The following is a 15,782-nucleotide window of genomic DNA, read 5'->3' on the forward strand; positions in this document are numbered from 1 at the left end:
GACGTGCGGGTTTGCTCTCTCTTGTTGTTGTGTGCAGGCTCCAGGGCACGTGGGCTCTAGGTGGCACGTGGACTCTCTAATTTGCGGCACGGGGGCTCTAGTTGAGGCACACGAGCTCAGTAGTTGCGGTGCGCGGGCTTAGTTGCCCCGCGGCGTGTGGAATCTTAGTTCCCTGACCAGGGATCAAACCCATGTTCCCTGTATTGCAAGGCGGATTCTTTAGCACTGGACCACCAAGTAAGTCCCCTGGGTTAACTTTTAATAGTTAAAAGTTAAGACTCAAAAGATTCCCAGATTAGATGATAAGTTATATGGTTACCGTGACATAGTAGGAGTGAAAATAGAAATTAAAGGACGGACGCATCTTCCTGAAAGTTTGACCCAAAGTAATCCCACCAAGTCTGGAAACCTCTTTAGAGACCAGTATACATGGGAATTTGTGTCCCTAAGTTTTGTTTCCTGTCTGTAATCTTAATAAGGCACTTACTCACTTTACTCACTTGTAAAATTCATATGACTTGAACCAACTTCACAAAGTTGTTGAAAGTATAAATTTCAATAATATACACACAAAAAATACAACAAATTATAAAATTTTGCTGTTTAATAATTTCGTTGTTGGTTTTAAAAAAGGTAGTCACCTCAAATTTTGCTCTTCTGGGCAAATATGCTATTCCAATTATGTTATTCTTCAGCTTAAAACCTTATGTTGAAGGCTTTCGTTCACTTTAGAGTAAAGCAAAATGCTGTAATGTGGCCTACCACAACATGATTTGGCCCACATCTAGCTCTCTCTTATCTCTCTGTCTTCCCCATGCTGGTCAGCTTTGGTTCCTCAAACTTAATAATGGTGATGATAATAGCAAACAAGTATGTAGGCAAACAAGTATATAGAGTCACATATTTGCCTATGACTTTCTAAGCACTTTATATATATTAATACATTTAATTCTCAAAACAACCTTATAAGGGAGATTTTTTTAACCTTGTTTTATAAATGAAAATGAGACACACAGAGGGTGAGTTGGCCATGTTCACATGGCTACTGGGTGATAGAGCCACTGTGTGACTCTAGTTCATGTTTTAGCAGGGATTGGCAAACTTTCTGTAAAGGGCCAGATAGTAAATATTTTAGGCTTTCTGTGCCATATGGTCTCTGTCGCAACTACTCCATCACTGTAGCATGAAAGCAGCCATAGACAGTATATCAATGAATGAGCAATGGATGTGTTCAAACAAGAACAGATGGTGGGCCTGATTGGATCTGGTTTGCCGACCCCTGCTCTTAACCCTTATATTCGTTGGCACTCTATTCTGTCTTTGAGTATGCTATTCCCAAACTCTTGGAATGCTCATTTCTCCAGTCTCTTTAGCTAATTCCTATTTCATTTTCAGGTCTCAACACAGTGAGAATTCTTCAGCGGAGGCTTCTGTGTTAGTTTCCTGGGGCTGCCACAACAAAGTACCATGAACTATGTGGTTTAAACAACAGAAATCTGTTGTTTCAGAGCTCTGGGGGCTGAAAATCCAAGATCAAGGTGTCAGCAGGATTGGTTCCTTTAGAGGGCTATAGGGAAATTTGTACCATACCTCTCTTCTATCTTCTGGTAGTTAACTGACAGTCTTTGGTATTCCTTGGCTTGTATTATAGATCTCTGTCTTCATATTCACATTATATTCTCCCTGTGTGCCTGTGTCCAAATTTCCTCTTTTTATGAGGACACCAGACAGATTATGGGCACACCGCATTCCAGTATGACCTTATCATAATTTAACCAATTATATCTGCAACAACCCTATTCCCAGACAAGATTACATTCTAAGGCACTGGGGCTTGACACATCAACATATGATTTTAGGGGGAACACAGTTCAACCTGTAACACCTTCCTTGGTCCTCCAGATTCTTAGGTACTCAGCAGCCATTTTTAAGTGAATGAATAAATGAACAAAAGAATGAATACTGATTCTTTAATTTTGGTTGAAAATTTTTATGTTGACTTCTCAGCATTTATTTATAAAATGTTAAGAACTGTAGCAGAAGACATTGATTCAAAATATAGGAGTAAATCTCCTATAAATAATACTCTATTACATTTCCTTAGGCATGTGATGGATATTATTACATTTTTCAAAGGAAGTTAATTTATATTTGGTATTTTTTATATTTGATATATTTGAAATTTTGAATTTTGTAAAAAATATTTGAAAATTTATATTTGATAATAAAATAATTAAAAGGAGATCATTTAAATTTGATAATGTTCCCCTCAAAAGTTGGTATTAAATTCAGTTGTTTCAGATTTAAGGAATATGGATTTCACCAGTTCATTCAAAATTCCTTGACCAAGTTTAAATTAAATGCAGTTTATTATTTTAGATCTGGATTTTGCTAGGAGGAATCTTCAGTGTCTGAATAAAGATAGATTTTGTTGTTGTTGTTGTTAAATGGGAGTCCTCTACTTAGAAATAGGATGTGGAAAATTAAGGATTGGAATTGATGCCTTCTTTGCTATTTTAGTGTAGGTTTAAGGTGTGAGGGATTTAAACAATTTTAGATAAGAGAAATTTTTCCATGTAATTAAGAAACCACTCTCTTTATTGAATATATCTGACATAAAACATTGTGGAAATTTAAGGTGTACAAAATGTTAATTTGATCCATTTTTATATGGTAAGAAACCACTCTTTTCTTAATGGATCATTTGAAAATAGCAGGAAGTCCACATACATAGCAGGAGAACTCTAGCCCTTTTTGGCCCCCTCAAAAAATGCATGATTTAGCAGGTATGAATTTCTTTGTCCATATGTTTAGAGGGAATTTGGGATCCTTCCTGTTTTTCTGAATGTCTGAAAATTTATAAACTTGTGGAGAAATTTTTTTCATCATTTTTTAAATACCTAGTGTCTTCCTGCCATGTTAAGTGCTATGTGGAACTGGCCATTAGGATACTAACGGTCTAGAGTAGAAAATTGTACAGTCCCTCACAGTATATGATAAATGCACTGTAAATGATACATGCTCTAGTGTAGAGAAGTTTCGCTTAGAGGAAGAGGTGAAATGGAGGAAGGAAATATGACCTGGGCCTTGAAGAATGGGTATAATTTTCATAGCTGACAGCATTCTGGTCGGGTATCAGGAGGTTTTAAAACCAAATTAATTATGCATAAGATAAAAGATAAAGTTTATAAGGTTTGAAAGATAGATAGCCAGAGAGCAGGGCCTTGAATGTCGGACTCAAAAGTTCAGTGTATTTTGAAAGCAGTGAAGAATCATTGACACCTTGCATGCAGGAAAGAGACATGATCCTGTATATGGTTTAGGATAATCAATCTGATGGAGGTGTGTAGAATAAAGCATGGACAAGAATACTGATAACTTAGTTTGAGAGAAAACTTTTAAAATCCACTGGTTTTGAATACATCTTTTGAATACATCACAATCACCTTTTTTTTTTTGGTAATTACTAATTATATTTTTCATCTATCCATAAAATCTTCCAAATGCAGTTTTATAAAAACCAGTTTAGTGTTTTATGATATATTTTCTATGGGATGAATGTATACATCTGTCTGTTACTTTTCTTTGAAGCATTAGTAAAACTTATAAGCCATGGCAAACTATTCAAAAGGAATTTTTGCTAGATGGCCAGAGGTCACCTCTACCTGCTGTCATTTTTCAAGGTAGAGGATTTGGAGAGGGACAGATAGCTACTTATTCCACTGAAAATTGCCTTTTAGTCTGACTTGATATATTTTGTCTGGTAAAGAATTGATTGGGCACAATAATGACAAAGTTCAAAATTACATTATTTGATATGAAGAAAATAAGCTATTATTTCAAATACTTTCCATACTTTATTAAAATTATGAACCGTGAAGGAAACTTAAATTTATAAGATATAGCAAATATCAATGTTTCAGTACTTGCTTTTGTTTAATATGCTAAAGAATTTAGAGGAAAAATATGATTTTCATATATAATATATAATCAGACTGTATAGTTTGTATTCAAAGTTATGCTAACTAGTCAACAAAACTTTAAGGTAGCTTAGAAATGGAAGAGTGTAATGTAGTGATGCTTCAAGCAGCTTTTAAAAACCCAAGTCCTGTCATTCCGTTTTTAGGCCTTACTCATTGACCTCAAAATGAAATGTCATTAAGGCCTTCTGGAATACTTTGCTCTTACTCTACAGCCTGATCAAGCACAGCGCAGACCCTTGCTCTCCTTTCCCGTTAGTCACTGGAGTTTCTTTTCCTGAAACTCCTTGTTCACTTCTGCTTGGAGGCCTTGGTACATGCTGTCCCTCTGTCTGGAATATTCTTGCTCCTCCCTTTGGTCGGCTGACTCCTATCCTCAGTTTAGCTTTTTATCTCTGTTTAAGTAATCAGTTCATCAGAAAGTCTTCCACACTAGATTATACAGCAGTTTTCACACCATTTCTATTTGAATAATGTCTGTTTTCTTCACTAAGCTAAGCTCTTCGACAGGAGCAGTGTCTGTTGGTACAGATTATTCATGGGGTCTGCATATTTTAAATTTTGATGGATATTGCTAAATTATCTTCCAAATAGGTTATATCACATTTTACTGTGTATAGGGAGGCCTTTTCCCCCGCAATCTTACCACATTACATAAAAGCAATTTTTTATAATTTTACAAGAAAACTGTCCTCATTTTAAAAAGTTGTAGGTTTTTTTTAGTAGGATTGAACATCTTTTCAGATATTTATTGGCCAATTGCATTTCTTCTGTATCTTCCCATTTTTCTTTTGATTTTTAAGAGCTCTGCATATATTAAGGATGGTGATTTTTTTTCCATATACGTTATATTTTTTCACAACTTTTTCTATATGCCCTATGGTTTCCCTGCCCCCCAGTTTTACGTCTCTTAAGGCCATCCTCTACCCTATAATCAGAATGTTATTTTTAATATCCTGGTTGGTTCACTCTTGCTTCCCAGCCTTTGAACATGCTGTTTCTTCTTCCTAGAACAGTGATTCTAACTTCTTAAAAATTTCATTTATATTATAGAATATTGTGATTCTTTTAGAACTACTGATTCTAAAGATTCCCTTCTCTAACCCCTTTATTTCTTTCATATGCATTAAATTGTTGATTTAATTATCTCATCACCACACTGCAGTCTTAGTGAAAGACTTATAACACCATGTCTTCCCACTCCACCCTCCAGTATGGATTGTGGTGACCTTACACCTAGCACAGTGCTGGCACATAGTGAACTCTTAATTTTAAAAATGTGGAATGAATCATTAGTTGTGACTGCTGTAAAGTATTCTCTCATTGGAAAGGAGCAGGTGCTTTATGACATTTTTAGCCTGTTCTGCTTCCTCTGGTTTCTCTGCTGTATTTTAGATAATGAGATAATTGAGCTTGAGGAGCAAGATGGAGAAACGCAGTCCTGTTCTTTTAGAATCTCAGTTTGCCTGATCCTTCATGACTTTTTATAATGTTTATTCATCTTTGTGTACCAAGTAAGCAAATGGTAAGGCAGTAAATCTAGAAAGTTATAAAAAGTGTGAGGGTATAGGTATAGCTGTTCTATAATTTTGTGTTTTTCGTAAGAGTTTTTATTCAGAGAATAGAACTTTATTATATGCTGAGTAATTTGGGTTGGAACTAAACTTGTGAGAATATATATAGTACCTAGAACATCCTGATTTGAAACATCTAATCTACAGAAATGGAAATATTTTTATTTCTCTTACTGTTTTCATAGGAAGTTCGTAAGGTGAATGAGAGCATCAAGTATAACCACCCGCTGAGAAAATGTGTTGACACAATACTTAAAAAGGTAATTAAATAATATTCTCATCTATTTTCTTTTGAAATGTAAATTTACATACTATATTATAATAAAAGCATCAGAAAAGTATTCAAACAGCCTATGATTGAAGTCATCCAACTCCTTTCCATTTTCATGACAATATTAACCATAAACCCATAGTAATTTGTAGATAGAATTTGTTCTTTTGTTACTATAGGTTTAACATTATTTATTGGCAGTATTTTCCACTGAAATGTGGCTATAGAGGTTATGTTAAATAATGTAAAATGATTGCCATGACACAGTGATGGAGATGGACCTTTATAGGTTGTAAAAGTGTCATTAAATGTGGTCACTAAAAGCATATTTCCTATAAGAAAATAAATTAGGTCCTCAATAATCACATTTAATGAGCTTTGTACATGGTATTTTACAATATATTTCATAAAATGAATGACATTATGAGATATTTAATACAGATATTTAATAAGAAACCATACAATTAAGGTTTTGATGCATTACTATTGAATTAGAGGTATTCATATACTTCCGAAAATGATTATTCCAGAAATGAGTTCCCCAATTGTCTTCTCTGCAACCACAGAGCCACTGAACTATTCCTTTTCTTGTATTTAGTTTACTTTATTTTTAAAGACTTGTATGTAAGACTTTATTTTTTTATTGAGGTAACATTGATTTATAACATTATGTGAGTTTTGTGTGTACAACATTATATTTCTACTTCTAGATACCCTATACCATCCTTATCACCAAAAATTTATTTACCATCAGTCACTATACATTGGATCCCCTTTACCCATTTCACCCTATCCCCCACTACTACTCTGTTCTCTGTATCTACATGTTTGTTTTTATTTGGTTTGGTTTATTCATTTATTTTCTTTTTGTTTGTTTATCAGCTTTTTATATTCCCCATATGAGTTGAATCCTATGGTATTTGTCTTCATCTGACTTATTTCACTTAGCATAATACCCTCAAGGTCCATCCATGTTGTTACAGATGGCAAGATTTTATCCTTTTTTTAATGGCTGAGTAGTATTCCCCTGTAGGTATGTGTGTGTGTGTGTGTGTGTGTGTGTGTGTGTGTGTATCACGTCTTCTTTATCCATTCATTCACTGATGGGCACTTAGATTGTTTCTTTATCTTGGCTATTGTAAATAACACTGCAGTGAACATGGGGATGCAGATATCCTTTAGGATTAGTATTTTCATATTCTTTGGATAAATTCCCAGAGGCGGGATAGCTAGATCATACAGTAGTCGTAGTCTTAATTTTTTGAGGACTCTCCATACTGTTTTCCATAGCGGCTGCACCAATTTACATTCCCACCAATAGTGTATGAGGGTTCTGTGTTCTCCACATCTTCACCAACATTTGTTATTTCTTGTCCTTTTGATAATAGCCATTCTGACAGGTATGAGGTGATAATCTCATTGTGATTTTGATTTGCACTTCTTGAATAATTAGTGATGTTGAACATCTTTTCATGCACTTGTTGGCCACCTGTATGTCTTCTTTGGAAAATATCTATTCGGCTCCTCTGCCCATTTTTCAGTCAAGTTGTTTGTTCATTGTTGAGTTGTATGAGTTCTTTATATATTTTGGATGTTAACCTTCTATTGGATATATCATTTGTAAATATATTCTCTCATTTGGTAGGTTGTCTTTTCATTTTATTGATGGTTTCCTATGCTGTGCAGAAGCTTTTTAGTTTGATATAATCACATTTGTCAATTTTTGCTTTTGCTTCCCTTGCCTGAGGAGACATATCTAGAAAGATATTGCTAAGACCAACGTCAGAGAGCATCCTGCCTATATTTTCTTCTGGGATTTTTATGGTTTCAGGTCTTACAGTCAAGTCTTTAATCCATTTTGAGTTGATTTTTATATATGGTATGCAATAGTGGTCTAGTTTCCTTTTTTTGCTTATGGCTGTCCAGTTCTTTTCCTATATTTTAAATCTATTATACTAATTATTAGCTAGTGCTCATTTTGGTTAAGGTGATAGTCATGAGAATCAATTCTCTAATCATTTCTTTTATATTTGCCACCTTTTGAGATCTATTCAGGGAGGTTAACCAACTTGCCCAAGTTCATAGAGGTAATAAATGACTAATAGTGGCATAGACAACTTCAAATCTGGAAGATGTTTGCAAGAAAATTAGATATGCTCAAGAATGAAAGATTTTTAATAAAAATAAAATTTTTATCTTTTTTGCAAATAAAATTTCTAAAAATCTACTCATTCCTTTTAGTGCCCTGTAGAGTATCAGGAAAAAATGGGTAGGAACATGGATGATTATGAAGATTTTGATGAAAAACATAATACCTATCCAAGTGAAAAGAGTCTGGTAAAACTACATAAACAGGTAACTTTATATAGCCTTTTTACCTTCTGATGATTTTAGTTAGATTTGTAATTACTGCCCACACAAAAGAAAGTTTGAGTGAATGTGTATCAGAAATTTCCTTTGATCCTGTCCTTATCATTATTCTTGGAAGTGTTTTAACTTCGTTTTTCTCGACATGGTTACTGCTGGCATTTGGGGGAGGGAGATCTATTCACTAAGCATAAGTGTTATATGTATTATAGAATATTAACATCCTTGACTCCATCCAGTAAATGCCACGAGCCCTTTGCTATTGTTGTGACAAGCAAAACATGCTCCTTAGTGGGGAGTTGAATCACTGTTGGATCAGAACACTGACAGGTATACCCCTGCTCTCTTTGTTAGGTGATTTATTCAGTTCAGAGACACCGTCGAACTCAAGTACAATGGCAGATTCTTTTGGAACAAGCATTTTATCTAGAAGATGTAGCAAAAAATGAAACTAGTGCTACTTGTCAGTTTGTTCATACCTTTCAATCGCCGGAGCCAGAAAATAGATTTATTCAATATTTTTATAATCCTACAGTTGGTATGTAATTTGATGTACATTTCAAATTGTAATGCTGATAATTTTTCTGACAGTGTATATTTTCACCAATGCAAAGTTGAATTATAATTGTGTATTTGACTTATGCCATATGGTAATGCTATGTATTTGATAAACCTCTCCCCAAAAACTATTTTACTTGTCATATAACGTATAAACTATTAGCTTCCACTCTTTCTTCACAGATAACCAAAATTCTGTGCAAAAATATATGCAATACATCAAGCATAGTTTGTATACATAATATATACTTAAAACAATTAGAATTTTAAGCAGTTTTATATCACAAGCATGGATCTCTTCTTTAGTCTTGACATACTACTAAAATGTTCCCCTAAGATGTCCTCTTTGATTACTTACATTTATTAGTCTATATACAAAACCTACATTCAATAGTCATAATTATTTTACTCTCCCTTATGATTATTTATGACACTTTCTTCAAATGTTATCAAATTTAGTATGAAGAACTTAATGAAAATATCAAAGTGTCACAGTATTAGAACTTCTGTTTACCTTATTTATTCAAATAAACTGTTCACTTGATTTTCTTTTACATGTTTGGTCTTGAGTATGAAAACATAATGGCCATAACAAATGTCTCAATGAAGGTCTTTTTTTTTAATTAAATAAAGGAATGATGTGATACTTGTTTTTATTCATTCAACAAATATTTGAGCCTATATATGCTATGAATTGTTGGCTGCTTGGTATATATCTGAACAAAAAAAACAAAAATTCCTGCCCTTGCAGAGTGAGAAAAACAGGCAATATATACATAAAGGTATGAACAGAATGTGGAATAGGTAGTTGGCTGTAGATATTAGAGTTCAAGGAAGAAGTCTGCTCTGCAAATATAAATTAGGGTGTCATTAATGTATAGGTGGGCCATGGGTTAGGATAGTCAGTGAAGAAGTGATGGGATAGAGAAGAGAGAAAATCTGAGGACCAAGCCTGAGGTACTGCCAATTTAGACATCAGGTTGATGCGGAGGAACCAGCAGAAAAGACTAGAAAAAGAATGGCCGGTGAGATAGGAGGAAAACCAGGACAGTGAAATGTTTTGAGAAAAAGGTTGTATAAAGTACCTTTTCAAATGTTTCAGATAGGTAGATTACTATGAATATTAAGACTTGACAATGGGATTTCAGAGAAATGAAGTGGGGGGAAGGGTAAAAAAGCCTGATCGAAATTTGAAAGGAGAAAGAGGGAAAGCAGTTAGAGACACAATAGAAAACTCTCAAAATGTTTTCCTTATAAAAGGGAATAAAGAGGGAGTAGCTGAAGGAGGGTGGTAGGGTCAAGAGAATTTATTGCATGTAATTTGCAAATGACACTTTCGAGGAAATATGTTGAGACAGAAGAGAATGGCTGGGACAATGTACATTTACAGGTGAGATGAAATGAGAAATAGTGAATAGTGAGGAGAAAGGCCTTAGTTTAGGAAGTAAAGCACAAATATACTTGAGCAGGTGAGAAAAGATGTAGTGGCGGGCACTTGGGGAGGTTCTGTTCTTCCAGCTTCTGTTTCCTCAGTGAAATGCTGAGAGTAATTATAGGGCAAGAGATTTTGGAAATTTGAGGAAAGAAGGTGCAAAATAGTTGCTTAGGGAGAGTACGCATGGGAGAAGATTGGTGAATTATAGTATGCTAGCCAAGCAGTGCTCAGGGTCCACTTGAAGCTACTGATTAAGAATTTAAAGTGAGACGAGTCAGAAGAGTTGTGTGTCTTACTCTTGCAATGTACAGTTCCATGGGTGCAGGCTCAGGGTAGCCAAGGAGTTGAATCTTACCAGAGCGTGGTTTAGCTTAGCAAGTACAGGGAAGCAAGAGAGGCCACAGGAATTGGGATATTGGAGAGTGATTATCCTCAAAGACTGTGGAATCTGAGCTGGGTAAAGAAAGTAAGGACATCAGGTTAAGTGGCAAGAAAAAGGTAGTAGAATAAATGGGCTATCGGTCAGGGGAAAGTCAGTCAGTGGAGCTGGAATACTAGATGAAGGTGTTGCTTGGGGACAGGGATCCTATTCTTTAATGAGATTATAAGGGTTGGAGTTATCGGAAATAAAAGATTTAAAGGATGAGTGGTTGAGGTAAGTTGGAGGACAGACTCATTGGAGGAGAGTAGGTCGAGGAAGTGAAAGACCAGGGTATTGAAAGGAGGATCACCTGTGTGGATATTGAAATCACCAGGAGCTATCCTGTGAGTAGGGTTGAAAAGATTTAGAGTGAACCAGGAGCTCAACTCTTCAATGAATGAAATGAAGTATAACCTTTTCAATTTTGTGAGTTTTCTTCCTTTTTTTCTTTAACTTTTTTTTTTTTTTTGCCTAAAGTCAGACTTAACAAAAAGTTGCCAGAATAATACAAAGAATTCCCATATGCCCTTCACCCAGATTCTTTAAATGTTAACATTTTACCTTATTCGTTTGCTTTATCTTTTTCTCTCTGTATACATATTTTTCCTTTATCTTTTCAGAGTTAAATCCAGACATGATAACCTCTTTACCTCTCAATGTTTCAGTGTGTATTTTCTAAAAATAAAGACATTTTTGTACATAACCAAGTACAATGTGATCAAAATAAAGAAATTAGCATTAATACAGTACAGTTATCTATAGACCTTGTTCAGATTTTGCTAATTGTCTCAATAATATTCTTTGTAAAAAAAATCCCAAATCGTGCATTGCATTCAGTTGTCATGTCTCCTTAGTCTCCTTTAATCTGGAACAATTTCTGTGTCTCTGTTATTATTTTATGACATTGATGTTTTGGAGAGTACAGGTCAGTTTTTATTGAATGTCCCTGAATTTGAGTTTGATGTTTCCTCATAATCAGAAGCAGGTTCTGCATTTTTGGCAGGAATACCTCAGCAATGATGTGTTCTTATCAGAGCATGAGGCACATAATATCAGTTTGTCCCATTACTGGTGATCATTTGCTTAGGATGCTGTCTGCCTGGTTCCGCCACTGTTTTTCTTTTTGCAATTACGTATCTTGTATTGGAGGTATTTTGAAACACTGTAAATATGCTGTTACTCCTTTGTGGTTTTCCTAATCATTTTTTTCTTTTATCTTCCAGAGTGGTACTGGGAATGTCTTTTGCGACCGTGGTTTTATAGGGTACTTGCTGTGGTGCTGTCCATCTTCTCCGTGATTGTTGTGTGGTCAGAGTGCACATTCTTTAGCACTACACCTGTCTTATCCCTCTTTGCAGTCTTCATACAGCTGGCCGAAAAAACATACAATTATATTTATATCGAGGTCAGTTTATTTTATATGGGTCGTAAATAAATGTCAGCCGTAGTATAATCCTTAACTGTTGTATCTTTTCTCCATATATTTCTTCTAGTAATAATGAAAGCAGTGAAGTTTCCCACAGTGTTATTATTCACACTTCCAAAAATGAGCTTCATCATTTTACCCAGAATATAAAAACTAAGAACTGTATTTGAGGAGAGATGAAAAGATGCAAAATAGTGCAAAGTACTTCTATGAGAATGCTTTGATCCTCTTTATGCCAGTGAAGCTACATAACTTATAGTCTTCCTGTGAAGAGTTGCCCAGGGAATGGGAGAACAGGCTCACTTCAGGAGGTAGCTTTGAAACTTATGGATAGGATGTGGGACTGATTAAGAAGTAGATTTTTTTTCATAATTTCATTTTATGAAAAAATGAAATTAGGCCGTTAAAAATTTATACTGTTACTGTGTATAAACTTTAGAATGTCAATAAATGTTAGCTGGAATTAAAAGATAATGCTTGTGATAGTATATAAGTATTGAAGTCTGTTAGTCTGAAACTGGGTTCTTTGTTTTCTTAGATTGCTTGCTTCCTCTCCATCTTCTTCCTCAGTATCTGTGTTTATTCTACTGTGTTCAGGATTCGTGTATTTAACTATTATTACCTGGCTTCACATCACCAGACTGATGCTTACAGCCTTCTTTTCAGTGGCATGTAAGTAGATTGTGTGTAGAAACAAGGGAAATGTCTCCATTACATGTATTCTTATGGATCTCTCTTTTATTTCTTTTTGTTTATGGGTCTTCACTAACACCTGTATTTCTATGAGCTAATTGATTAGGTTTAAGTATTAATTAGGTGCTTGTTGACTGCTAGCTAAATCCTGCTTGAAGTTTAGGGTTAAAATGGGTATGCTAGATTAGGAAGGAAAAGAAAGACATAGTGAGCCTGGATTTACCAATTAGAGGGTCAATAAATAGGTTAGTAATAATATGAACATTTGAGAGTTTAGAGACTAAGACCTAGAAAGTGTTCTTGGGTTCAGTAGCCTCAAACTGAATTGTGGAGGACGAGGAACACCAAAAGAATAACTCTTGCTGAGAGATTTAGTAGAAGTTTAGAGAGATGGTTCCAGCTTGGGCTAGGTTGCACAATCTACTATTTGTCCGTATTGTTAACTTAGTTATATTAGGTTTTTAGGGCTGGACTTTGGGAACTTCAAGAGGAATCAATATCTGAGGCATCTCTAAGACTTTGGTTTTTTGGTTTTTTTTTTTTGTGGTACGCGGGCCTCTCACTGTTGTGGCCTCTCCCGTTGCGGAGCACAGGCTCTGGACGTGCAGGCTCAGCAGCCATGGCTCATGGGCCCAGCCGCTCCGCAGCATGTGGGATCTTCCCAGACCGGGGCATGAACCCATGTCCCCTGCATCGGCAGGCGGACTCTCAATCACTGCGCCACCAGGGAAGCTCAAGACTTTTTTTTTTACCTTTTTTTCCCAAATAATTGTAGACTCAAAGGAAGTTGCAAATATAATACAAAGAGTCCTAGTAACCTTCACCCAGCTTCCCCCAGTGGAGACATTTTATACTGTTGTTGTACAAACACAGACACACTACTGTTAACTAGACTACAGACCTTATTAATTTTCAGTATTTTTTGTCCTTTATTCATGTGTGTGTGTGTGTGTGTGTGTGTGTGTGTGTAGATTCCCGTAACCACCACCACAATCAAGATACAGAACTATTCTATCACCAGAAAAGAACTCCTCATGTTACCTCTTTGTATTCACACCCTCTCTTCATTTTTGTCTCCTCCTACTCTCCAACTCTGTAGTTCTGTAAGGTTCTCTTTTTATCTGGTCAAAACTGAGCTCCAACAATTATTTATACCTGTAATTGTCAGAGTTGACATACTTTGATAAAACTTCAGATCTTTTACGTACTGAGTACAAGTCACCTTGAGGATGTTACTGTCCTCGTCATGCTATTGAGACAGATTTAGATTACATAGATGGTAGACGTGGAAGAGGCACATACAGAGGCACTCTACAAATTCTTGGGATAAAGCAGTGGCAAACACCACCGAAGGAGATATCCTGAGGCTGGAGTTTTGCCTTGTAGGTGTTGATGTTTTTAAGGAAGATGTGATTAATAGGATTTTCAGAATATCTCAAAAGTAAGGGCAGTTTGTATTAAGAATTAAAAATACCAATGGATGAGAATAATAGTTACAATGATCTGAAATGTTCTTAATGTATTTCAACATAATATATAATGTATCTTGCTGCTTTATTTTTTATATATTGTGTTTATTAACGCTTACTGCAGGTTATTTTGCCGTTTGACTCCTCCTTTATGTCTTAATTTCTTGGGTTTGACCCATATGGATTCATCCATCTCTCACCAGAATACACAGCCAACTGCTTATACATCTGTAAGTATTGTCAAAAAAGAGTTCTTTAGATTCATTATCTATATAGGGTGCTATTATTGTGAAATTTCTTTTTACTGCTGGTGGAAAAGTTCTGTTGCATTATTAGGATCTTTTTAGAAATTACTAAAACTTTCTTTTACAGATTGTATATATAATTACTAATGATTGAATAAAAGTGATATTGCCATCTCTTATTATAAAAAATTATTTTTTGGTTCATATAAGTTCTCCAGCTGAGCAATATCAATAGACCTGACCTATAATAATATTAACCTTTATGTTTATGGTCTTAATGTATTTGATGATTTTCAGTAGTATTTATAAAATATTAATATTTGGGGGAGAAATATCTTAATAAATAAGCAAATTAAGATATAATAGACATATAACATTATATTAGTTTATGGTGTACACATAATTGGTATATATATATATTGTGAAATAATTATCACAATAAGTTTAGTTAACATTCATCACCTCACAGTTACAATTTCTTTCCTCTTGTGATGAGAACTTCAAAATCAGTCTATTTAGTGCTTCATTTCTACTTTTTTGAAAACTCCAAATTAATTGATATAAATGGTTATGGGTGAATTTTCTAGTGATGAAAAAGAATGAAAGATATAGAACTGTACTGATTTAATTTTTTCTTGCTCCTCAGATTATGGGTTCCATGAAAGTTTTATCCTTTATTGCAGATGGGTTCTATATATATTATCCTATGTTGGTGGTAATTCTCTGCATTGCTACTTATTTTAGGTAAGAAACTTAACATTGCTTATTTTCCACATACGCTTAGTCTGATCTGGATAACTTTTCTCCTTAAAGCTCTTTTAAATATTCACTGATTGGGTTCTGGTTGTTTGTTTTATTGTGGCTTTGTGGGTGCTAGGCATAGTTTAAAGGGGTCGCTTGAGTGACTGGGTCAGGTTCTCCCTCCAAAGATATTTTTAAGAAAAGAGAGAGAGTTATTCTGTTATACATATTTAGTCTACAGAGTGATAGGATTAATTACAGAATGTTAACTCTGAGTCCTGGCCTGTGATACTGGCAGCCAGTGTAGCTTATAAAGCACCCCCATACCCAGCTTCTATCCAGTAACATATATTAGTCTTAGGGCTTTCCCCACAATTATTTTTGGGTTTCTAGATGTTTCAGATCATAGCCAGAAAAAAGGGTCAGGTGAGGAACAGTTGAAACAGACAGTACGTGTAAGGCAGGAAAGTACGTGGGCTGCTCTTTTTATAGGATCAGAAAAAGTGGTAGAACCTTGGCAGAGATCAGACTCAAAAGGAGTTAAAAGACAGGTGTGCTTGGCTTCTAGCCCCTCGTCTTCCCTACTTCCACGTGTTAGGTGC

At 35.1% G+C, this 15,782-nt stretch overlaps 1 protein-coding gene across 8 annotated transcripts in view; it reads left to right on the top strand.

The window, feature by feature from the left end:
• The window catches only part of LMBRD2 (LMBR1 domain containing 2), a 48,127-nt gene that overhangs the window by 16,514 nt on the left and 15,831 nt on the right, over positions 1-15,782 (top strand). For all 8 annotated transcript variants that reach the window (XM_082622836.1, XM_082622835.1, XM_082622829.1 and 5 more), the window contains 7 exons: positions 5,740-5,814; positions 8,067-8,180; positions 8,547-8,730; positions 11,830-12,011; positions 12,571-12,704; positions 14,319-14,424; positions 15,086-15,183. In XM_082622836.1, coding sequence (XP_082478962.1) covers positions 5,740-5,814; positions 8,067-8,180; positions 8,547-8,730; positions 11,830-12,011; positions 12,571-12,704; positions 14,319-14,424; positions 15,086-15,183 — 893 coding nt within the window. The remainder of the gene's footprint in view (positions 1-5,739; positions 5,815-8,066; positions 8,181-8,546; positions 8,731-11,829; positions 12,012-12,570; positions 12,705-14,318; positions 14,425-15,085; positions 15,184-15,782) is intronic.

Source organism: Mesoplodon mirus (assembly GCF_964341445.2).
Source record: "Mesoplodon mirus genome assembly, chromosome: 5".
NCBI classification, from domain to species: Eukaryota; Metazoa; Chordata; class Mammalia; order Artiodactyla; family Ziphiidae; genus Mesoplodon; species Mesoplodon mirus.